Below are 25,101 nucleotides of genomic sequence, written 5' to 3' on the forward strand. Positions count from 1 at the left end.
ATTGTTCCGAAAGGCCTGCCTCCTGTAAGAGCCAGGACCTTTACGATTAGGCTTTTTGGTGACTGATGGCATCACTTTCTTTTTGTCCTTGTTTTCCACAAGGACTGGATCAAGGACCTCACCAAACAGCTTGTCCCCTTTAAAGGGGGCAGTAACAAGCTTCCATTTGGAGCGCATATCCACATTCCAGTGCCTAAGCCACAGGAGGCGTCTGGAAGTAACATTAGACGCTAGGGCACGCGAGGCAAACTTAGCAGCATTCAGAGTGGCATCAGCAGCGTACTCTGTGGCTGCCATGATTTTATTGATATCCTGCCTGACTTTAACGTCCTTGGCAGGTATCTTCCTCAACAACTGCCTCAGCCACAGGAGAGCCGTCCTGGAGAAAAAGGAGGCTGAAGCGGAGGACTTAATGGCCCATGCAGCTGCCTGATGGGTCTTGTGACAAGCAGTTTCGGTTCTCTTGTCCTCAGCCTTGAGCCCCTCCAACAGGTCAGGAGGGAGCACAGAAGAGGAGGTAAGAGCCGCTACAGGGGGATCGATAGGAGGGAGCTTGAGCAGCTCCTCCAGGCTGGCATCCACCGTATATAGCTTCTTGTCATGGCTGCTGGGGGTAGCCATGGTAGCTGGCTGCGCCCACTGTCTTTGAACTAAATTGAGGAACATCTTGGGTACAGGAACTATTTCCTGGACCGAAATGGGTTCCTCAAAGAGATCCCCAGATAGATCATCAGGGTCTACAACCACCTGAGCTGGGGGGGTGGACCCCATGTGAGTTGAGATCTTAGCCTTATCTAAAATGGTTTTGAAATTATCCAAATTAAATAAGCCTGAAAAGGCCGGCTTTTTGGCGGGGCTTGCCTCATCCCCAGAGAATTCAGCTTCCTGCCTAGGAAGAAATTCCTCTTCTTCCTCCCAGTCTGACTCATCGGAGGCCACTGAAGAATGCAGGGACGGAGGTGGAAGGCTAGGAGTCATCTCTCTGGAATCCTCCTGGGGTTGCAAATGGTGGGTCTTGCGAGTGCGCTTGCCACCTTTTCGCATGCCTGCCTCAATGCCCTGGGAAATGGCCCTGTTAATTATTTCCTGCATTTCAGTGGATAGGTTAGGCCCTTGGGCCTCAATGGGGCGAACCCTTTGAGTGGGCCCGGGGATCGGCTGTTGAGGGGCTAAGAGCCCCATTGGAGCTGGTCCCTCCTCCATATCAGAGGGACAGGCAAAGAGATCAGCCTGATCAGCCATGGAATGGCCTGGAGAAGTTGCCATGGCCAAGGAATCCCCTTCCTCTTCACTATCAGAAATGGGGCCTCCCTGGGCTGGAGGAATTTCCCTGGAGGGCTCCCCAGGAGACACCGAAAGGGAAGATTGGGCCTGCTGTTGGGCTTTGGAAAACTGTTTTTCTAAGGCCTTCTGTCGCCTTAATGCATCTTTGTCTAGGCCTGAGCCCTGCTTGGGGCCATGCCTGGAGTAAGGCTTACTCCCTCTAATGGCCTCCCTGGCTGCTTTCCCGGCCTGTCTTACAGGGGCTCTGGAAGAGACACCCTCAGAAGTCTCAGGGACCTGATCTGCCATGGTAACAATCACTGGTTGGGGCAGTAGGGGGATGGGAAAACCACCACTCACCACCTCCAGAAAGCCCACCGCAGCACGATGCTCCTGAGGAGACAGAGAAACTGCAAGGCCTGAAGTAGCTTGGAATTTCTTAGGCGCGAGCAGAATTCGCTCCCAGCGCCTGCAGGAGAGTAAAGGAGGCGACCCAGCAGGCCACGATCCCACGCCGCTATCACTTGCTTGGATTGGGGCCCAGGTCGCCGGTCACACCGGGCAAGTCTGACTCCACGCGGCTCCTGCAAAGAGCCAGGCACCAGGCAGCTGCGGCAAAAAACTTTTAAAAGTAAAGCCGGAAGATTGCGCAATCCAAAATGGCGGCCGGAACTCACTGCTGCTTTGCGCGCCAAATTTAAAGAGGGAAGAAGCCAAAATGGCTGCCCTGGAAGCCCACGCAGCAATTTGACTTGCTAGAAGCACAAATTGCAACGGAGGGCTTCCAGTGGGAATCGGCCCCCAGTAGGGGTGCCCCAACAGCGCTGGCGTCGGCACTCCGACCCACGCGCTTCCCCCAACAGCTGCCTGCGGCTTCTAGGAGCCAGAGCAAAGCCCCGGACTCCAGGAGAGCCGAAAGGGTGAGAAAAACCCAATTAAAAAGGGAAAAAAACAAACTTACATTTAAACTCACCAGCCTGCTCTAAAAATCCTTAAATATGCTGTTTTAAAAAATTATTCTTCCTCTGGAGAGTCCAAGGAATCAATCTTAGAACTGGAGAAATCTTAAAGCGCGTCTACTGGGCTAGCTGAATTGAAAAAATCTGGGGAGAGTCGGCACCAGAGGCGTGGCTTAAAGTTTCAATTCAGTTCTGGGCAGATTGGCTGTGTTTAACCCTTCTTTGGACTCTCCAGAGCAGCGCCCTGGAAAAACAGTCACACAAGATAAGGAACTTAATGGTCAGAGAAAGTTAGGAAGGACCCTAATTGATCAAACAGTTGAAAGCTGTAGTGGGAGATTTGAATTTTCACAAGATTCTGTTAATGTAGCTTTACAATAAAGTAGGTTTAGCTGCACAGGAGGCAGTGAGTGTGCACAGGCTGATGGCAGCCGCAAACTGCCGCAACCTGCACAGCACAGGTGAGTTGATTCCCTGTCCAAGCAGCAGACAGAGGTGGAGGTAGGAGAAGGCACGCAATCTGGATGTGCTGCACGGGCTGCGGGAAAGCTGAGAGTCGGGAGCCGGAGTAGTGGGTGGCCTGGGAGGCACGTCTTCCTGCGGCGGCACTGGCAGCAGATGGAGGCGGAGGCATGGGAGGAAGGCGGGTGATCCAGCCGTATTGTGAGAGCCGTGGAAAGCCAGAAATCGGTGGGCCAGAGTGGCCAACTGGCCATGGATGCTCATCTTCATGTGCCTTGACTTACCTGCAGTCCGTGTGGCGTGTCGGGATCACCTGCCTTCTGCCCCGTGCCTCTGTCTCTGTCTGCTGCCAGTGCCACCACGCAATGAGCCGCCCACCCAAGCTCACTGACTCTTGGATTTCCTACAGCCTACATGGTGCATCCAGATCACCTGCCTACTCCCTTGCGCCTCTGCCTCCGCCTGCTGCTTGGGCAGGGAATCAATTCACCTGCGCGACACGGGCTGTGCAGCCCGTGTGTGTATCAACCAAGGAATGAAGGGCTGCAGCTGCTGCTGGATACCATCGGTCCCCACGTGCTTGCCACCTCTAGTGCACACACCAGGGGGTGGGGTGCCCAATCGGACTGATCACTCTAATACAGTGTTTCCCCAAAAATAAGCCCTAATGCTTATTTTGGAGCCCCCCCCAAAAAAACTCCAATATAAGACCGGTTCTTATTTTTGGAGAAATACGATAATTAACCATATTAATGAATCCGTGTTTATTATTTTTTCTTGCCCTTCTCTGAAATGATTAATGAAGAAAGAGGTGCATTAGTACACATAATCATAGTTTTAAGAATCTGGAAGAAAGTATTCAAACCTTTTGTAGATATACATGTTCTTTCAAGTGAACTAGTATAAATTACAATCATGGGTACTTTCTAAGCTTTACAGAGACCATTCAAATAGTTAAGCCCTGCATTGCAAAATGATTCCCATAGTCATTCTGGTACTTTGAGTCTAATAATGTATCCTCTTCCCAACAGGAAGCTCATAACTCTGGGAAAAAGACACATGCTTATTACCTGCTTATAATAAGTCCGCAGAAGTTCAAAGACAAAGCCACGATTCATGAACGACAGCAGGTCATTGAGAAAAAAGGCCAGGCTACAGTTGAGATGCTCCACCAGTTCCACATCCTATGGAAACAGCATAACTATTTATTAATTGGCCCTACCTAAAATGCCCTTTTTATGGACCTTTGGCACCCACAGAAGAGTACAGCAGAAGGGTGCAGAAAATAGAGGTTTTTCATACTCTGCTGTGGAGTTCTGGGCACAGCAAACAAAATTCAGCCAGGCCTATACATTTTAATAAAACATGAAACTTATTATACCAATATGTGCTATATTTGGCTCACTAGTAACATTGAATAGAGAGCTGACCAAGCCTAGAATTTGTAAAGTTTGGCATATATGATCCACTCTTCAACCTTCCCATTTTAGGAAAAGTTGTTGAGAGGGTAATAGAAACTGAACTTCAGGATGCTCTGAGGGAGCAGATTATCTAAACTGTTTTCAGTCAGGATCAAGCTTGACAATGGGGTGGAAGCAGTGTCAGTTGCTCTGGTGGATTTTCTTTATTGGGACCAGCCAGGGTTAGTATATCCTTTCTGGTCCTATTATCTGCTCAGCAGCTTTCAAGAGCATCAGCCATGCTATACTTCTGAACCCTGCAAGGGTTGGGAATGCAAAACACTGTTTTGCTCTTTCCTTAGTAGGTAAATGCAGTTAGTGATGATTGGAGAGAAGAGATTGGCTTGGTGGCCCTTCATTTATGGAGTGCTTCAGGATAGGTCCTTTCAGGTTTAGCATCTACATAAACTCCTGGGACACACCCATTGCAGCATTAGGAGTGTAGTGATGATACCCAGTTGTAAACTACCGCTCTAGGATACACCAAGTAGACTGTGGAAGTATAAGGGTATTGATTGGACAAGACAAGTTTAAATTCAAACCAAGCAAGACAAAGTTACTTTAGTATTGTCAATAAGGTCCAGTGTTGTCTCTTAACAGTGGCACCGGCCCCGAGAGAACAGGTGTGTGTAGTTACAGCTACTGCTGTAATTTTTGTCCAGGTTTTGCTAGTATACCAGAATAAGGGTTTTGGGTTTAATTCAAAGTGTTGTTTGATCTATGAACCAGTGGTGGGTTGCTAACCAGTTTACTACCGGTTTGTTTGTGCTCATGTGCACGCGCAACCCTTCTGCACATTCAGGTAGGTGGGTGGAGATTCCCGCCACCGCCACTACTGGTTCGGCTGAACCAGGCCAAACCTGGAGCAACCCACCTCTGCTATGAACCCCGTAGTTGAGCACTTAGGATCTGCAGGACGTCCTTCTATCTGAATCAGCCTGCCCAGGGGATTTTTAAAGAAGGTCCTGGTCACACTCACTATTCCATGAAGTGAAGGGAACAGAGGCAGGAATGAACTATTTTAAGTTACGGCCCCAACCTTGTGGAATTAAGATCCCTGCCCCATTTCTTTTTAACATTCTAGAAGCTCCAAAACACTGAACGTTTCCTAAGAATCTTTCACAAACCTTCTGACAACGGCTAGCAATTTCACCACTAACAGTGTATACCAGGGCTGAGATATCATCAATGAAACGGGCAGGGAAGCGTGTCTTGCGCGGGGCTCCTAGCTTGTCACACAGGAACAGATGGTGTATCATACTCTTTACCTGCAAGAAGCACAAGTCCCTGTCAATGGAGAGGCAGAGTGTGTATGCATCAGTCCAAATAATCCAGCCAGTAAATTCCAATCTCAGCCTCAACCAATTTAGGCTGCCATTCAGGCAGAGTGGCTCCTCCTAGAGTAGTGTACTTAGCCTATGCTTTAGTAAACTAAGAATTGTATTTCCAATGAGGACTCTTACTTACAATAATACAATACAATACAATAGTAGAGTTGGAAGGGACCTTGGAGGTCTTCTAGTCCAACCCCCTGCCTAGGCAGGAAACCCTATACCATTTCAGACAAATAGCTATCCAACATCTTCTTAAAGACTTCCAATGTTTAAGTCAGGAAATTTCTCCTCAGTTCTAAGTTGCTTCTCTCCTTGATTAGTTTCCACCCATTGCTTCTTGTTCTACCCTCAGGTGTTTTGGAGAATAGTTTGCCTCCCTCTTCTTTGTGGCAACCTCTGAGATATTGGAACACTGCTATCATGTCTCCCCTAGTCCTTCTTTCTTTTAAGCTAAACATACCCAGTTCCTGCAACCGTTCTTTATATGTTTTAGTCTCCAGTCCCCTAATCTTCTTTGTTGCTCTTCTCTGCACTCTTTCTAGAGTCTCTACATCTTTTTTACATTGTGGCGACCAGAACTGAACGCAGTATTCCAAGTGTGGCCTTACCAAGGCATTATAAAGTGGTATTAACACTTCACGTGATCTTGATTCTATCCCTCTGTTGATGCAGCCTAGGACTGTGTTGGCTTTTTTGGCAGCTGCTGCACACTGCTGGCTCATATTTAAATGGTTGTCCACTAGAACTCCAAGATCCCTTTCACAGTTACTACTACTGAGCAAGGTACCACCTATACTGTACCTGTGCATTCCATTTTTGTTGCCTAAATGTAGAACCTTACTCTTTTCACCATTGAATTTCATTTTATTAGATAGTGCCCAATGTTCAAGTTTGTCAAGATCCTTCTGTATCTTAAGCCTATCTTCTGGAGTGTTGGCTATTCCCGCCAGCTTGGTATCATCTGCAAATTTGATGAGTTCCCCATTTATTCCCTCATCCAAATCATTGATGAAGATGTTGAAGAGTATTGGGCCTAAAACAGAGCCTTGGGGTACTCCACTGCATACTTCCCTCCATGCAGATGCAGTTCCATTGAAGACTACATGTTGAGTGCGGTTGGACAGCCAGTTACGAATCCATATGGTGGTGATGCTGTCTAACCCACTTTTTTCTACTTTATCTAGTAGTAGGTTATGGTCTACCTTATCAAAAGCCTTACTGAAGTCCAAGTAAACTATATCGATGGCATTCCTCTGGTCCACTAATTTTGTCACATTATCAAAGAATGCAATAAGATTAGTCTGGCATGAATTGTTTTTGACAAATCCATGTTGGCTTTTGGCTATTACTTTGTTTGCTTCTAGGTGTTCGCAAATTCGTTGCTTGATTATTTTTTCCAGAATCTTTCCTGGTATTGAGGTTAGGCTGATAGGTCTGTAGTTTCCTGGATCTAATTTTTTCCTTTTTTTGAAGATGGGAACCACATCAGCTCTTAATCACTATCCTGACTGGGTTTGTCATTTTCCTTACAGAAGGGTTCTTTCACCCTCTTTACTAGAGACTTAGAGACAGTTAACATAACAAAGTGTGTGAACAAGGGCTTCATTTCAACTCTGGAAAGTATGGGATCATGATTGATTGCCAATCCTATACTCCCAAATACAAATGGTAGGACAATTACTATATCTAAATACATAGAAGGACAAAGCAGGAAATTGGAAATGTTTGTATTGTACAAAACAAAAATTTCTTTATTAACAGCAAGAAGGTTGCCTATTTTTTTAAAAAAAAGTAAACAAGTGAAGAGAAGCCAATGTTTCTGAAACTAAAGACTGGCACTCTGAACATACCATCAGCTGGAAGAAGAACCAGGATTGATGCAAAGCAGCCTCCCGCACAGAAGCGGTGCTCACCACCCACTGGAGGGTCAGTTCTTCATGAAGTAGCTGCAGGCCCAGACAACAAAAAGAGAGTTACAAAGAACAAAGGTCAGGGTATGCTGTACTGAACTATTCAGGGGGTGCCCTGCAGAATCATCCCTATTTTTGTTTTTCCACAGACTCCTAGTACTGTACTGTAAAGCAAAAGGCATACTGCACCTCTACTGCCTCCCCCACCCCCACCTCTTGAACAGATTTTCCACAGAAGAAATGTAACAGGAAAAGTGGTGGGACTAGCATAAATCTGGGAGAACTACACTGGATGAGGGTGTCTGGACTCCTTGTATAAAAGTCTGTAAATAAGACTGATCAATCATAAAATAAAAATTCTTAACTGGAAATACCCTCTAACTCAAATTCTAACATCGTGGCACCATGGCTTTCTCTTTCCAGAAGCTACTGCAAGACCCACAAGAAGAACAGACAACTTTCTGAAAACCAGCTAGAAAATATCAGATTTTTGTGGCATTATTACCCCCAATCAAATTACATAGGTATTGTCCAAATTATCCATCATGACCTGCCTGATCTATATTCATGGCTGGGCACCATATGCTTTAAAACAATACAATAAATTCCAATCTTTAAAGAAAATGCATTAAACAACTTGGGCTGAAATTCCAAGCATTTGGGACATACACACTAATATTACTGACATGACTGGCCTATAATTTTGCATTTTTGAGTTCTCTAAATACTATATCTAGAGATAATAGTAGCGTCTATCCACCAGACCAGTTGCACACAAACAGATATGCTTCCAGAAGTGCTTCCTTCTCTGCTAGCTTTTTTAATTGAAAAAGGTCAGCCATTACTCATCCATCAAGGAGATTAAAAAAAAAATCTTCAATCACAGTACATTGACTAAAGCAGCCAACAAATGGTAGTGGTTCTCCCTCTCCAAGCTCCAGCTAGCAGCAGCTCCTACTTCAGGCAACCTAAGTCAAATAACTATGAACAGCCAAGTCTACACACACTTTCCTGGTAAATTTTCTGGACTCGAAGAGTAATTTAGAAGATTGGCTTGAGAAGAAAATCTGGGGTGTTACATATCATGTATGGAAAAACCAAACCTGTAAGTCAAGGAGAAAGTGGGAAAAGCTAACATGACCTTCAGTTAGAACAAATGGGCAGAAGTGAAAAGTGAAAACAGAAAGACCCAGTAAACTGAACTACTATAAGGGATCGGCTTATCATAATTTACTACTGTAGTATTCTTTGGTTCTTGCAGTCAGCAGGTTCTGGACTATTCCTGACCAAAGGAAAGATGAGTGTCAGCCCAAGCTATGCCATTCTGCAGAGCCTATGTTACCACATTCCATGCATTCATCCCTGTAATATCATATTATTACTTTCAGTTTTCAACAAAGTTTCTGATTAAAATGCCTTTTGGCTAAATTCTAAGCTTGTCTCACTGCATCTCCCACCCAAGTGTGCTGAGGATCAACATTCCAGTGTGTCACAGAGAACATTTTAGGGTTGACAGTCCTTCTCTACCTTTTTGGTTGCTGGTCTCATTGGAGCTGCCGGCACAAAAGTGGAGCCCTCGAGATAGGAGGAGATACGATTAGGTGCACACTCTGCAGCCTGTGAGAGGAGGAGCAGCAAGAGAGGAAAAAAAGAGAGGAAACAGTGATGGTGAAGAGGTATTACTCAGAATGGAAGAAATGGTGAAATGATGGTTAAGGGAAAAGAACCTGGCTTCCTTACCTGAGGAAAAGTTGCTTAGTATTCGAAAGCCAGCTTCATTTTGCCAGGAAACAGAAAGTTATAAGAACTGGGGGAGTTACTAATTCTGAAGTTGCTTCAAGATGATCAAACAACTCAAAGGAACTTACTGCAAAGTTAGCATAAACAGGTGAAGCTGATACTTCCCTTTTTCTTTTCTTTTAGTGCACCACTGCTGGTTCATGATAAGCCTTTGTCCAACTCTAAAACTGGTCTATCAGTTGTCATCTTCCCCATATGCAGAAACTCTGCTTGTTTATCTATGCAATGTAGATGACTGAGAAAAGGCATTATAATGGCAGGAACTCTTGCTTATTTTTACTCTGGTCCATTTACATATCTGGAATTAGGGAAAAACGAACCCTAGGCTCCAATCTCTCTTACTGTATATGTTTGCATCTCCAGTCTGAACAGCACAATCTGGGAGGTGGACAGGATGGGCAGTAGAGTCTGTCTTTGCTTCTACACCAGCATTACAAATATATAATTATAATCTAACTATGCCGAGGCTTGGTTTGGATATAAAACTAACTATGGTTTAGTATTACACGCTTCACTTCTTAAATTCCAATGACTGTAAAAAAAAGGTCAATAGCATTGTTCCTGTTACCAAACAGTTAATTTAGCATTATATGTGAAATTTAAATGCCTGTTAATTTTAACTGCAGACTAAAATAAGTTAAAATCATGGTTTTAAACTGGCTTGTTTCATAACACCACCTTTGACTGGTACAATTTGTCAGGGTTTGGAAATAACCTAAAACTGTGGTATCTCAATATTTTAAAAAAGAAAATTTTCACTCTCAAGGGCATGACAGAGGACAAGAGGAACTGGCAAGTTCAAGGTTCATTCACATCTAAATGAGTTCCAAGAGTCAACACTGTGCTTGAAATTGACACAGTTGTGGTGAAAGTTGTAAGCTGTCCAAGGGAGCAAAAGAAAATGTGTTTTACGAAATTAAAAGTTAAGCAAATAAATAACTGGGAATGATTAACTCGCCAGCTTAGAAAGTTTAACTGTTTACTCTTGTGGATGAAACCATGGCTTGTTTAAAGTAAATAGTATGAACAAGAATGAAAAGACAGTAAGAAAACTAGCACAATGGCAATCATGCAATGGCAAAGAAATCATAACCTCTGAAATCTATAGCAGTTCCCAAATATAAGTTCAAGATTTTCAAAATATTTTTCCAACTCTCTCTCTCTGTTTTTCAAACACACAGACAGATCCACACCAACCCTGACTTGAATATATAACTTTATTTGATCAAAAACAGATCTCATTTTTGATTCCGTGTTTTAAATAACATGTTATAACTTATCTGAGGTGTTTGTTATTATCCTTAATCTTCTACCTTGCCATGAGCCTTAGAAAATCACCCATCAACTTCACTCCTAATTTGTTGACTATTTTGATCAGAGAAAAGTCAATAACTATGTTTATTGCTGATTGGAAATACCTTATAAACTTCTTAATTTAAATTTAATTTATATTTAAACATATAAATAACAAGAAAGAAGTCAAGGAAACAACAGATCCACTTAAGAGAAAAGATGACAAGGAAGTAACAGTCAGTAGAGAGAAAGCAGAGCTGCTTTAACACATTCTTTGCATCAGTCTTCATGCAAAAAGAAACTATAGCCCAACTTACCAAAAACATAACTGGAAAAAAAATGACTAGAAATAAAAATTAAAATAAACAAGAAAATGGTTAAAGAACACCTATTTATTTGATCTTGACAAATATAAATCACTGGTTTACATCCCAGATTTCTGAAAAAGCTAGTAGATGTTACCTCAGAAATATTGTACCATATTTTTCTAGAAAAGAGTTGATGTGGCTTCCATCTTCAAAAAAGAAAAAAAAAAGATTCAGGAAACCAATCAGCCTAACATCAATACCTGGGAAGATACTGTAAAAGATAAAAAAATAGATCTAGAACATTAGAAACAAATAAAGTTATAACTAAAAGCCAGCATGGGTTTGTTAAAGACAGACCATGCCAAACCAATCTTTTTTTTTCATTCTTTGACAAAATTGCATTCAGCTTTGGTCACAATACAAAAAAGATGTTGAGACTTTGGAAAAAGTGCAAAGAAGAGCAACTAAGATGCTTAGGCCTGGAGACTCAAAAATATGAAGAACGGTTGCAGGATTTGAGTTTGGCTAGTCTAGAGAAAAGAAAGAATAGGGATGACAGCAGTATTCTAGTATTTGAGAGATTGCCACAAAGAGGAGGGGGTCAACTTATTTTCCAAAGCACCTGTAGGCAGGGCAAGAAACAATGGATGAAAACTAATCAAGCAGAAAAGCAACCTGGAATTGAGGAGAAACTTCTTAACAGTGAGAACAATTAAGTAGTGGAACAGCTTGCCGACAGAAGTTGTAGATGCTTCATCACTGGAGGTTTTTAAGAAGAGATTGGACAGTCACTTATCTGAAATAGTATAGGGCAGGGTTGTCAAACTCCCGGCCCATGGGCCGGATGTGTCATGTGCTGGTTTAGTGAAGGGGGAAAACGTCCCGATATGCCATGTGATGACACTGTGACATGAGTTTGACATCCCTGGAATACGGTCTCCTGGTTGAGCAAGGGGGTGGACTAGAAGACCTCCAAGGTTCATTCCAGCTCTATTCTGATTGATTGTATGAAACAGAAAAAATGAATTTATAATTTTGATGATTACACAGGATAGATTATACAAAGAAGAGAGTTATGTTGTAACCATAAAGATTGTAAATTGCAATTGTAAATTCATCTCTTTATGGCTACAGGAACTTCACTCCTAATCTGCAAACTAGTCAAATTTTATAGATCTGTTAGTCAAATTGAAGAAGAATGTATGGGAAAAACTGAACAACTCAAAAAAAATATAACTCTTGTTATATACCTCAAATACTGTCCTATGTAATGAAATCTAGAAAACAAACTGTCTTGTATCAGTACAATTCAAACTTGTAGTTCTCCAGCATGTGCACAGACATGTACACACAAACACACACACACATCTCCAAATATGTATGTGCAAATCAGTAAAAGCACAAGATTTACATTGCTCACAGAGCAAGTATGTTCTAGTAGAGTGTTATCTTTTCCTGAAGGACAGAAATCCCACTCCCCACCCCACCATATTTAGGATGTACACCTCACAATAGCAGCCTTCACTATGCTGAGTAGGAATTTGAGAGGTGAAATAAAATAAAATATTTCAGGAAGACAACCGATTAAGGAAGTTTGCAACAAATAACATCAATGCCTTCTTTCCTTAGAGTTCTCGAAGAATCAAAAGAATTAACCATTTCTTTCCAGGGCTACAGTAAATGCTCAGAGAACAATGTTATAATCAAAGTTAAAACAGAAAACTGAGCTTGTCCTAACTGGCTAAGAGCAGTAACCAAACCAATATCTACCATCCATCTATGATTGCAGCTTGGGGGTTGAAGCCCAAACACTTCTACATTCAGTGTAGAAAAAGGAACATTTCTGGCTTGACCAAAAAACACAGGTAAAATTAGGAGCCTCTTATTGGTTAGGCAAGCAGCAGAGGATAAAGGAATCAATTGCACAATCACAATCTTTCTTGATCTTGAGAACTCAGAAAGTCTGAATTAAGTATTACTCTACTTTTCGGACTATAAGACACAGAGTAATTTTGGGGGAAGAAAATAAGAAGAAGAAAAAATCTGCCTCTGCCTACCAGCATCCCTCGGTATTCATCTGGCTACCATCCTTGCAGCAAGCAGCAAATAGCCTGGTCATGCTGATGCTAGGAACCAGTTGTACAGCAAGCACAAATCAGCAAGCACAAATCAGTAAGCACAAATCAAAATTATCAATGGAAGTATTCAAGATTTTCCAAATGCCATTACAGACAAGTTCTTTCTCTGAGCCCAGCTCAAATGCTTCCAGAATAAAAAAAAACAGTATGCTCTGTCCTAGCAAGAAAACCTTGTTTGTATCCTGTCATGCCACTGCTCTTCTTTCTAGAAGGCATGCTATGTTACTCTGCATCCAATTAAACTTTCAATGTGGCAAAGGGAAAGTGGAGAACATTGGAATGTTCAATAAAGAAAACTCATTGTCTGTGAAAATATAGTGCTGTGCTCAGCAGCCTCTCACTTCAGCCATTTGGAAAGCTTTATCCTCCATCTGAATCTGGCTGCTACTGCAGATGAACTTTGACAAGCCTGCCAAAGGAAGAAGCTACAAGCACAATTGAAGGGAGAGGAAAGGCACCTGCTTCAGGTCCGTGCTGGAGTTCGGATGGTTCCTGCGAAACACAGACTTGGGGCCTCCAGGGGCATAGGCAGAGTTGACCCAAGAGTGAGAGCGGTCGATCCCCTAGGCAATATGTAGAAAAACAGTATGAAAGGAAAAATAATCACAACAGATACAATGATCAGGGCAAAAGAACCACATTGGCTGCTTCAGAAAAAGCAACAACCACTGTTGCTGTAGTTTAAAAAAAGATTGATGGTTTAGTGGTAGCAAAAAAGAGAGGAATTTTAGTGCTATTATTCTGTTAAGCCAGAACCCAAAAGGGAATCTGGAACTGTCTAGGCCTATTTCCTTGATATATATGTCTCTGTCTCTCTCTGTCTCTCTCTGTCTCTTTCTTCATCTTGCCTGAGAAAATTGTTTCTGAAATCTTAAATGCTTGCATGTAGTTTGGAAAACCTGCAGTTGGCCTAATAAAATTATCATTTTAATATAGATTCTTTTCCTCCACATTGCTGGTATGGCTGCTTCTGCTTTTCAGATGGGAAGACTCTCCTTGGATTTCAATTGGCTATTTGATCTGCTATTCAGAAGCATGAACTGCAGGTCCACACTCACTTCTATAGTTGTTTCTTCGTCTAGAAATTTGGTGGGAATCAGCATGATTTCTTTCCAACATTTGGTAGGAAAAAATAAGACACTTGAAGCCTTTAAAAGCACTTAGCACACTATAAATTGCCACAATAGAAAGCCAAAACGGGGGGGGAGACGACGACTCAGTATTTCCCACTTGCATGACACATCATCCAATTTTTGCTGCATTAAGTGAGGCTTTCTCCTTCCACCAGTGAGAACAACCACACTATAGTCCTCATACATCTCTCCTCAGCAGCCCTCTGACTTTGCTGGTGGTGTGGGACAAGAGGCAAGCATCTAAGATCAACAGAACTTCAAGACAGCCTGAGGAAGGAATCCCAGGAGTTATACTCTAATACAGGGGAGTCAAACTTGCGATGACACATTGTCGTCACATGACATAACTCAACTTTTTTTCCCTTCACTAAAACGGGTGGGCATGGCCAGTGTGTGATGCATCTGGCCCGCAGGCTGCGAGTTTGACACCTCTGCTCTAATGCATCTGAGGAAAATAGGCTGGAGGAGGTTGTTCTAAATCAAATATGTCCAGATTCCATAATAATCAATAATCAATCAATCAAAATAGAGCTGGAAGGGACTTTGGAAGTCTTCTAGTACAACCCTCTGCTCAAGCAGAAGACCCTATACCATTTCAGACAAGTGACTGTCCAGCTTCTTCTTAAAAACCTCCAGCAATGAAACACTCACAACGTCTGAAGGCAAGCTGTTCCACTGGTTAATTGTTCTCAATGTTATGAAATGTCTTCTCAATTCCAGGTTGCTTCTCTTCTTAATTAGTTTTCATCCATTGTTTCTTGTCCAGCCTATAGGTGCTTTGGAAAATAAGTTGTCACTGCCTTTGTGGCAGCCTTTTAAATACCAGAATGCTGCTATCAAGTCACCCCTAGTCCTTTTTTCTAGAATAGCCAAACCCAAAACTTGCAATTATTCTTCATGTTTTTGTCTCCAAGATCTTAATCATTTTAGTTGCTCTTCTCTGCACTTTTTCCAGTCTCAGTATCTTTTTTGTAATGTGGTCACCAAAACTGGATGTAGTATTCTAGGTATGGTCTTACTAAAGTTTTATAAAGTGATACTAATACTTCATGTGGGTTTGATTCTATGCCTCTTTTTTTTACAACCGAGGATTGTATTAGCTATTTTGGCTACTACTGGTACTGCACACTGCTCGCTCATATTTAAGTGATCATCCACTAGGACTCCAAGGTCCTTCTCACAGTTCCTGTTTTATAGCCAGGTTTCACCTAATCTGTATTTGTACATTTGGTTTTTCCTGCCGAAGTGTAAAGCCTTGCTTTCCTCATGTTAAATTTCATGTTGTTGGATAAGGTTCATTGTTCAAGTCTGTCAAGATCTTTTTGGATCCTGAGCTTGTCTTCTGGGAAGTTAGCTATCCCTGCCAGCTGCCGCGCCCACTAAGGTGTCATTTTATAGTATCCATAATAAAGAATGGCCCTCACAGAGAGACTCTCTCAGATTGCTTTATTAATTACAGTCTATTAATAATTCCATCTGAGTCCAATTAATAGAATTATGTAGATAAATGTTTGCCAGTAATAACCCTGGGCCATATAGGGCAGCTCGAATTGCCAGGCAACAGAATAATTTCCCTTTAGTAGCACAGCCAATGTTTTGCTATCAAATTGAGATTTGCTTTTCATATAGCACAGATGTTGGGCAGAATCAAATTGCTGGTGAAATTTCACTGATAACTGTTCTAAAATTGCTACTTCCAAAGAAACCTTTTGGTGGTTTTATGGTTCGGTGGTTGCATTTTTAAAAAACATTCTAACTTAAGGCTTTGGAAAGAAAGGGAGAAAGAAAAAAAGTAAGAATGATAATTGCATGTAAGACAAATATTACACTAAGTCCTGTAAATGCTGCTTCCATGGAAAGCTAAAATCAGATTATCCTATAAATCCAAAAGTATGCAGGGCAATGCACTCTATTTAAGAAGCGAACTAAGAAAAACATTTCTCTAGGAAGCCCAAAGCATAAAGATTGGAGGAAAAATGTCTGATCACTTCAAAAGTGCCAACAATGGATGTTGGTGGAGCCAATGTTGGCATGCCTTTCCCCAAATTTACACAAATACGCCCACCCCATACAGACACATGCATTCACATACATACACACTTCCCAGTCCCATCTCCCCAGGTGATCAACGCAAGTCAACTGAAGCAGGCATTGTTTATAACTTAGCACTAAGAGAAGGAAGTTGTCTTAGAGCTGGGGGTGGAAAACATACATTATAATTCACTATTTTGTTTTTTCTCTGTACTGGGTAGGAGAAATGGAGAGAGAAGGACTTTGTACAGAGGATAATAAATCCCTTCAGGTCACATTTGATACAAAAACAAAAATTCTCTATGTCCAGATTAGAATCTAGGACTAGCCCACTCTGTGAAGTAGATGCCCAGGCTAATCTGATGAGCACACACACACTTTGAAAAGCCAGAAAACATAAAGACTGATGGGGACCCATTTTTAGGTCTACAAATCTTTACATATCTATTTTGTAATCATGGTAGAATGGGGCGTTGGTTCTTACCTGATATGCCCCTTCTCCGGGCAGGTGGAGACAGCGGTCATGCATGGGTTAACTCAGTCAGTAACCAATAGAACTGAGTCTACCAAAGTGATGTCATCGTCTCTGTGGAGCATGCTCCCACTTTTCGTGACGAAGGATATAAGTAGATTGCTGTGCTGTGAACAATCGCTCCCCATTTGGTGACTACACAACATGCTCTCAGATCCTCCCTGCGAGGTAGGCCAGAACCCTAAGGGTTGGGATGAGCGCTGTCTCCACCTGCCTGGAGAAGGGGCGTATCAAGTAAGAACCAACGCCCCAGTCTCCCAAGTTGGTGGAGACAGCAGTCATGCATGGGACGTACCAAAGCTGGCGTGTCCCCGGGAGGGCATGAGACTGGCCTAGGAGCTGGAAGAAGGAAGAACATGTTGAAGGACGCGCCGTCCAAAGGTAGCATCTGCCAATGCATATCGATCCACCTTGTAATGTCTAATGAATTAATTAGGAGTGGACCAAGTAGCTGCCTTGTAGATTTCTTCCACTGAGGCCTGCTGTGCTCACGCCGCCGCCGTGGCCGCACTTCGTGTGGAGTGAGCCGTAATGTTAGGCGGAGGAGTGAGATGATGCGTGATATAGGCTTGAGCAATGGCCGACCTAGTCCACCAGCCAATCATGGAAGGGGAAGCTTTCAGCCCTTTGTTGGTAGGATGGAAGGATATAAAGAGGGCTTCGGTGCGTCTGAAGGCCACCGTCATGGCTATGTAGATTTTAAGAGCCCGCCTGACGTCCAGCCTGTGCCATTTGTGTTCCAGCCTGTGAGATGGGGCAGGGCAGACGTTTGGGAGAATGATATCTAGGGAGCGATGGAATGCTGAATTGACCTTCGGGACAAAGGTGGGATCGATGTGGAGAACCACTCGGTCCGTGTGGAATACACATAAGTCAGAAAGGATGGAAAGGGCCGCCAGTTCTGAAACCCTCCATGCAGAGGTTATGGCCACTAGAAAGACTGTCTTAAGTGTGAGGTGATGTAAGGTTGCCGACCTGAGAGGTTCGAAGGGCGGGTCGGTAAGGAAGTCCAGGACCTTGGTCAGATCCCAGGAGGGAAAGCGATGAACGACCGGAGGGCAGAGATTGGATGCTGCGGTCCAAGAGAATCTGCGGACGTGAGGGTGCAGAGAGATGGGCTCATCCTGGTGAAGTGATAGAACAGAAGAGAGAGCAGACACCTGTCGTTGTAAGGTGTTCGGTGAAAGTCCCTTACTAAGGCCTTGTTGTAAAAAATTGAGAAGTGGGGCCACTGAAGCCTTTAGGGGGTCTATCCCTTGGGCGTGGCACCAAGCCATGAAGGTCTGCCAAGTAGATTTGTAAATTCTATTTGTAGCCGGGTGGCAGGAGGCCTGAATGGTATTGATTACAGTCTCGGAAAGATTGTCCGCCCTCAGGACCACCCGCTCAGCCTCCAAGCGGTTAGGCGTAGCCAGTGCAGGTAGGGGTGGTGGAGGGAGCCCTGGTGGAGGAGGGATGGAATTATTGGTAGAGGCCACTGAGGCTCCACAGACAGATTGATTAGGTCTGCATACCATGGGTGGCGTGGCCAATTGGGAGCGATCAGGATGAGCTCGGTCTCTTCTTCTATCACCTTCCAAATTACCCTCTGAATCAGGGGGAAGGGAGGGAATGCGTACAGGAGACCGCGAGGCCACCTGCACCGAAGGGTGTCTGTCCCTTCCGCGCCTGGTGTCGTGTAGCGAGTCAGGTACCTGGGCTGCTGGTGGTTGGACGCAGCTGCGAAGAGATCCAGGCTTGGAGTCCCGTACCTGGACGACAGTTGCAGAAAGATGCGGCGATTCAGGCTCCACTCTGCCGGGTCGATCGTTGCGCAGCTTAGCCAGTCGGCTGTGGTGTTGTCCGACCACGAGATGTGCTCGGCTCGAAGGGAAAGAAGGTTGGCTTCCGCCTAAGTCCCTAAGTGGAATGCACACTCCATGAGAGACACAGCTCTTGACCCCCCTGGTGATTGACATGCGCCTTGGCCATCGTGTTGTCCGTTCGGATCAATACAATACAATACAATACAATACAATAGTAGAGTTGGAAGGGACCTTGGAGGTCTTCTAGTCCAACCCCCTGCCTAGGCAGGAAACCCTATACCGTTTCAGACAAATAGCTATCCAACATCTTCTTAAAGACTTCCAGTGTTGGGGCATTCACAACTTCTGGAGGCAAGCTGTTCCACTGATTAATTGTTCTCACTGTCAGGAAATTTCTCCTCAGTTCTAAGTTGCTCCTCTCCTTGATTAGTTTCCACTCATTGCTTCTTGTTCTACCCTCAGGTGCTTTGGAGAATAGTTTGACTCCCTCTTCTTTGTGGCAACCTCTGAGATATTGGAACAATGCTATCATGTCTCCCCTAGTCCTTCTTTCTCTTAAGCTAAACATACCCAGTTCCTGCAACCGTTCTTCATATGTTTTAGTCTCCAGTCCCCTAATCATCTTTGTTGCTCTTCTCTGCACTCTTTCTAGAGTCTCCACATCTTTTTTACATCGTGGCGACCAGAACTGAATGCAGTATTCCAAGTGTGGCCTTACCAAGGCATTATAAAGTGGTATTAACACTTCACGTGATCTTGATTCTATCCCTCTGTTGATGCAGCCTAGAACTGTGTTGGCTTTTTTGGCAGCTGCTGCACACTGCTGGCTCATATTTAAATGGTTGTCCACTAGGACTCCAAGATCCCTTTCACAGTTACTACTACTGAGCAAGGTATCACCTATACTGTACCTGTGCATTCCGTTTTTGTTGCCTAAATGTAGAACCTTACTCTTTTCACCATTGAATTTCATTTTATTAGATAGTGCCCAATGTTCAAGTTTGTCAAGATCCTTCTGTATTTTAAGCCTGTCTTCTGGAGTGCTGGCTATTCCTGCCAGCTTGGTATCATCTGCAAATTTGATGAGTTCCCCATTTATTCCCTCATCCAAATCATTGATGAAGATGTTGAAGAGTACTGGGCCTAAAACAGAGCCTTGGGGTACTCCACTGCATACTTCCCTCCATGTAGATGCAGTTCCATTGAGAACTACACGTTGAGTGCGGTTGGTCAGCCAGTTACGAATCCATCTGGTGGTGATGCTGTCTAACCCACATTCTTCTACTTTATCTAGTAGTAGGTTATGGTCTACCTTATCAAAAGCCTTACTGAAGTCCAAGTAAACTATATCAACGGCATTCCTCTGGTCCACTAATTTTGTCACATTATCAAAGAATGCAATAAGATTAGTCTGGCATGATCTGTTTTTGACAAATCCATGTTGGCTTTTGGCTATTACTTTGTTTGCTTCTAGGTGTTCGCAAATTCGTTGCTTGATTATTTTTTCCAGAATCTTTCCTGGTATTGAGGTTAGGCTGATAGGTCTGTAGTTTCCTGGATCTAATTTTTTCCCTTTTTTGAAGATGGGAACCACATCAGCTCTTTTCCAGTCCTCTGGTAGTTCCCCGGTGTTCCAGGATCTCTGAAAGATATAATTCAGTGGTTCTGAGATCTCGTCTGCTAGTTCCTTCAGAACTCTGGGGTGTAATCCATCCGGTCCTGGTGATTTGAACTCGTCTAGGGTAGACAGGTGCTCACTTACCATTTTCTTCCCTATTTCAATTTGTGTTCCTAATTTTGTGGTGCTGCTTTTGATAGGTTGGACTGTTTTATCCGTTTGTGTAAAGACAGATGCAAAACATGAGTTAAATAGTTCTGCTTTCTCCCTGTTGCTTGTCACCTTCTTGCCACTTTCTCCTAGCAATGGACCAATTGTTTCCTTAACTTTTTTCTTGTTTTTAACATGTTGGAAGAAGCTTTTTTTGTTAATTTTTACTTTTGTGGCAAGCCTTTCTTCATTGTGAGCCTTAGCTTTCCTCACTTCATCTTTACAGGCTCGGGCTATTTGCTGATATTCTGCCTTAGTTATGTCCCCCTCCTTCCACTTTTTATACTTACTTTTTTGTCTTTCAGTTTGTCAGATAGTTCTTTATGCAGCCATGCTGGTTTCTTTTGGGAGCTGTTATTTTTCTTCTTCATTGGTATTGTGTTAGACTGGGCTTTTGTAATCTCATTTTTCAAAATTTCCCAAGCTTCTTGAGTTGTTTTCCCCTCGAGGATTCTCATCCATGGAATTTTTCCCAAGCTCTCTCTAAGTTTATTGAAATTAGCTTTCTTAAAGTCCAAGACTCTAGTTTGACTTTGTTCTACTACTTGTGTTTGGATAATGTTGAATTCCAATATTGCATGGTCACTTGCCCCCAGGGTTCCTATGGCTTCAACACCTTCTATCATTTCCCCTCTGTTAGTGAGAATTAAGTCCAGTATGGCTGATCCCCTTGTTTCCTTCTCTACTTTTTGGGAAACAAAGTTGTCTGCTAGGTTTGTTAGGAACCTGTTGGATCTTCCACTTGGTGCAGAGTTTGTTTCCCAGTTGATGTCAGGGTAGTTAAAATCTCCCATTACTATTGTGGTGTGCTTCCTACATACCTTAGTTAGCTGACTAGCAAAAAGTTCATCTTCTTCCTCTGCTTGGTTGGGTGGCCTGTAGTATAGACCTATGGCAATGTCATTTCCCCCACAACCTTTAATATTGACCCAAATGCATTCAAGATAGTTCTCATTATTGTTGTGCTCTATTTCTGTAGAGACATAGTTATTTCTTATATATAATGCAACTCCACCTCCTCTTTTATTTGGTCTATTTCTTTTAAATAATTTAAATCCTTCTAGCTGTATGTTCCATTTGTCAGTTTCATCCTACCAAGTTTCTGTAATGGCAATAATATCATATCTGCCCTCTTTTACTTGAATTTCTAATTCTCCCTGTTTATTCCTCATACTCTGTGCATTGGTATATAGACATTTGAGTCCATCAGCACGTGGGTGTTGTGAAGGGAGTTTTGGAAATGGAGGAGGGCCAGATGGATGGCCTTTAACTCTAGCCAATTCATACTGTGGGACAGGTCAGAATTGGTCCAAAGTCCCTGGGCAACCTGATGTTCCAGGTGCACTCCCCAACCCATTAGACTGGAGTCCGTCATGACCACGAGACGCAGGGGTTCCCTGAAGAGAGATCCCTGAGCTATGGCCGGGGATACCCACCAGTCCAGAGAGCGCAGAACCTCTGGTGTCAGGGTGACTTTCACTAGGGAACAGCTGCTGTTGGTCTTCTGTAAGGGCAGAAGAAACCATTGGAGGCAGCGGCTGTGAAGCCATGCCCAAGGGACGATAGAGAAGCAGGAGAGCATCTTCCCCAGCAATTGAGACAGCTGGAGAAGAGGAACCCTTTGCCGCCTTCGTACCTCCCTGGCTAATTCCCTGAGACTGCTCTGGCGGTCCTGAGAGAGGAAGACTTTCCCCTGAGGGGAGTCTATGAGGGCTCCCAGGTGCACCAGGCGAAACGTGGGGGTGAAGTGACTTTTCTCCCGATTTATGGAGAATCCCACGTCTTGAAACACCTGAAGGGTGTCCTGGAGGTCCCTGAGGGCGAGACCTGGACAACAAGAGGATGTTGTCCATGTAGCAGAGTATCTGGATGGGCAGAGCCCGCAGATGGGCTGCTACCACTGAAAATACCTGCAAAGCCTATAGGCCGGCGCCACGAGGTAGCCGAGGCCGCGCTGATAGCGTGGGCAAGTTAGGCCCTGCGGCAAGGCTGTGGGGCCAAGGGTGAAGCCGTGGAGGACAGCTGGGGCCGGAACGACGATTGGGCGAAGTGGCGGCAGAAACAGAGCTTCCCAGTGTCGAAATGGCTCCACACGGCTTTTCGGGCTCCCTGCAGCAATCGGAGGCTTCTGGCGGCGGAGCGGCAGTCATCGCAGCAGAAAAGAATCAGAGGCTGAGAATCCCTCATTGGAGAGGCACTTCTGGCTCCTTCCGAAGGCGCTGCTGCTCTGGGGAGCCTTAGAAACCCGAAGGCAAGCAAGGCAGGCCTCCTCAAAGCGAGGCAATCCTCTCCAGCCCCAGGGGCTGTTGAGAGTGCTGAGAACTTCAGCAGGAGCCCAATGGAGATGAACAATTTAGAAGTAGTTTGCAGAGAAGTCCAATTAAGTTCAAATTCAAATTAAAATGATCAAATATTTAAGTTTTGTAGAGGAAAAGCAATTAGCACAGCCAATTCTGATCGAACTGAGTCTAGAAAAGCGGGAGCATGCTCCACAGAGACGATGACATCACTTCGGTAGACTCAGTTCTATTGGTTACTGACTGAGTTAACCCATGCATGACCGCTGTCTCCACCAACTTGGGAGAATGTATTTATTATACATCCAAATTGCCTATTAGTAATTTTTTCTGGGTAGGGAGCAAACTATTAAAAACTGTACAAAAGCAGCAGAATACTAATCATAAGAACAGAAACATGCATAAAGAACAGCACAATCAGTAAAATACAATCACAAGAACACAGTGTTGGAATTGTGAAAAAACCAAAACGCCTGATCATCACCTGGCACTTCAAAGACCGCAATTTTAGCAGACTGTTTGGCAACTAAACTTCCTTCCTCTTGGGAAGGGCAGGGTCAGTAGAGTGTTGTACTAACCTTGCTGCCGATAATCTTCTGAACCTCTTCATCTGGGGAAGTCGGTGTGGTAGTCAAGTCAGGATTGCTGTTGCTGATACTTTTGGAATGGGAGAGGTTAAGGCTGACAGGGCGCCCAGTCGCACGGGACAAGGTAGCATATTGGTGGGTACCACAGTGTGGTGGCACTCCAGTCTCTGGAAGAAATACAGAGTGAGTCAGACTGGGAGAGGGACTCCTTCTATCATTTGTGCAGACGTTTAAAAATGTCTATGAATCTCTTATGTGTGATTGAGCTGTCCATTATTAGATTCTCTTTCATTCAAGCAGAGGGGAAATTGTCATAAATTCGAGAATGATCTCTCCTCTTTTCCATTAGGGTGCTCCAGCTCCTTCTTTTCAGAAAACTCATTAAAATATTTTTTTACTGCAATTTCACTACTAGAACCCCTTGAATTTAATTTTGTGTCAAAATACACACACACAAAAAGCTATTACAGGATGTTCTTTTACACTGTATGTTATAGGAGTACTATTTTAACCCTCATCCTCATGCTACTTATAATAGAGCATGTTGTGCTGTTCTCAATCTTGGCTGCTTGCAATGGGAGGAAATGGAGAGACTGGGTAAGCAACTACATTACACTTAATGTAAAACCTCACTTAATGACTGCCCTATTTAGTGACCATTAGAATTTGCAATGGTAACTTTATGATCAGTCCCAACACTTATGATAATATCCTTGCAATCTTGTTGATGACATTTGCGCACTTTGCAACCAATGGATCTTTACAATCGTTGCAATGTCCCATGGTCACGATACCACACTTCATAGCTGGATACCAACAAGCAAAGTTGATGGAGAAATTGACAATAAAACTGTAATTCATGGTGAGCCACATGTCTCACTTAATAATATGTGGTGATTTGCTTAATAGTCGCAGCAGAAGTGACAATGTAAGTCGGATCAGCTGATATTTTTATTAATGTCTCATCCCTTAGTGATGCAGCTGGTCCCAATTGTAGTCATTAAGTAAAGGCTACCTATAGTCGGAACCTCTGAAATTCTACTTTTAATTTCAAATTGGGAAAGGGAAAATCCCAAATAGGATAGGATTTCTGCTCAGGATATTCTCCTCCGCAGAAATCATTAAGCTGTCCTTGATCCTTGAAGTTTGGTTTGGCAATCCCTTAAGTTTGCTTCTCAAACCTTTTTGAACCATTCAGCAGCACCTAAATCAGTCATCCCAGGTTTATAATCATTCAGCTAAAGATGCCAAATATAAACAAGTCTTTGTTCTCTGCATTAAATTGATAAATGGTGCTAATTACTTCATCCATTTTACTAGAGATATAGTAATAATGCAAGAACTGAAGGACTTTTTCTGCGGAATACTTGGAAGGGTTCCAACCACTCCTGAGCTGCAGGCCATGCAAATGACTCACAGCCCATAGGAAAGATGATCAGACACACCGTTCTTTGCTTGCCCATACATATACCAAGCATTTGTAATCCCTGGCAAACCTGGCTCCATCACAGGCAGGCGGAAAACGTAGAAGATATAAGAGGCCAACAGATGATTGTGGCCATGCTGATCTTGGCTGCTCTCCAGGCTCTTGTGGATCTGGTTCACCATCACAGCAATGGCTTCAAACGCTGCCCGGCCCAAGTTCACTGGAAAAAGCAAGAAAAGAAACGGGGAAAGGTGAGACTAAACAGAGTCTCATCCATTAGTTATGGAAGAGGAATTGCATACATCAACAAATCAACAGTTTATTTACAATAAACATCAAATATGGCATTCTAACTGATATTAGGAATTCTTAGTATGTTTAAGATCTAAAGTCACCTGTAAAATTTGCTGTTTCTCCATCTTCTAATGAAAAAAGTGGTGCAGAACGAAAAACCAGAAGACGCTACCACAAGTTCAACCTGGACATTGAATGTGTTTTAGTTAAGCTATCAGAGGATGAACGCCTAGGGCTTTTC

The 25,101-nt window shown here is 43.4% G+C and overlaps 1 protein-coding gene across 5 annotated transcripts in view; it reads right to left on the bottom strand.

Moving 5' to 3' along the window:
- Positions 1-25,101, bottom strand: part of LOC309396543 (dedicator of cytokinesis protein 7-like) — a 200,775-nt gene that overhangs the window by 74,125 nt on the left and 101,549 nt on the right. For 3 of the 5 annotated variants that reach the window (XM_081961712.1, XM_081961710.1, XM_081961711.1), the window contains exons 21-27: positions 24,637-24,786; positions 23,132-23,307; positions 13,386-13,490; positions 8,916-9,005; positions 7,329-7,424; positions 5,272-5,412; positions 3,755-3,868 (exon numbers count right to left, since the gene is read on the bottom strand). In XM_081961712.1, the coding sequence (XP_081817838.1) occupies positions 3,755-3,868; positions 5,272-5,412; positions 7,329-7,424; positions 8,916-9,005; positions 13,386-13,490; positions 23,132-23,307; positions 24,637-24,786 (872 nt within the window). The remainder of the gene's footprint in view (positions 1-3,754; positions 3,869-5,271; positions 5,413-7,328; positions 7,425-8,915; positions 9,006-13,385; positions 13,491-23,131; positions 23,308-24,636; positions 24,787-25,101) is intronic. The other 2 variants (XM_081961714.1, XM_081961713.1) reach the window with 2 other exon arrangements.

This window comes from Natrix helvetica (genome assembly GCF_964273705.1).
Source record: "Natrix helvetica genome assembly, chromosome: 1".
In the NCBI taxonomy this organism is placed as follows: Eukaryota; Metazoa; Chordata; class Lepidosauria; order Squamata; family Natricidae; genus Natrix; species Natrix helvetica.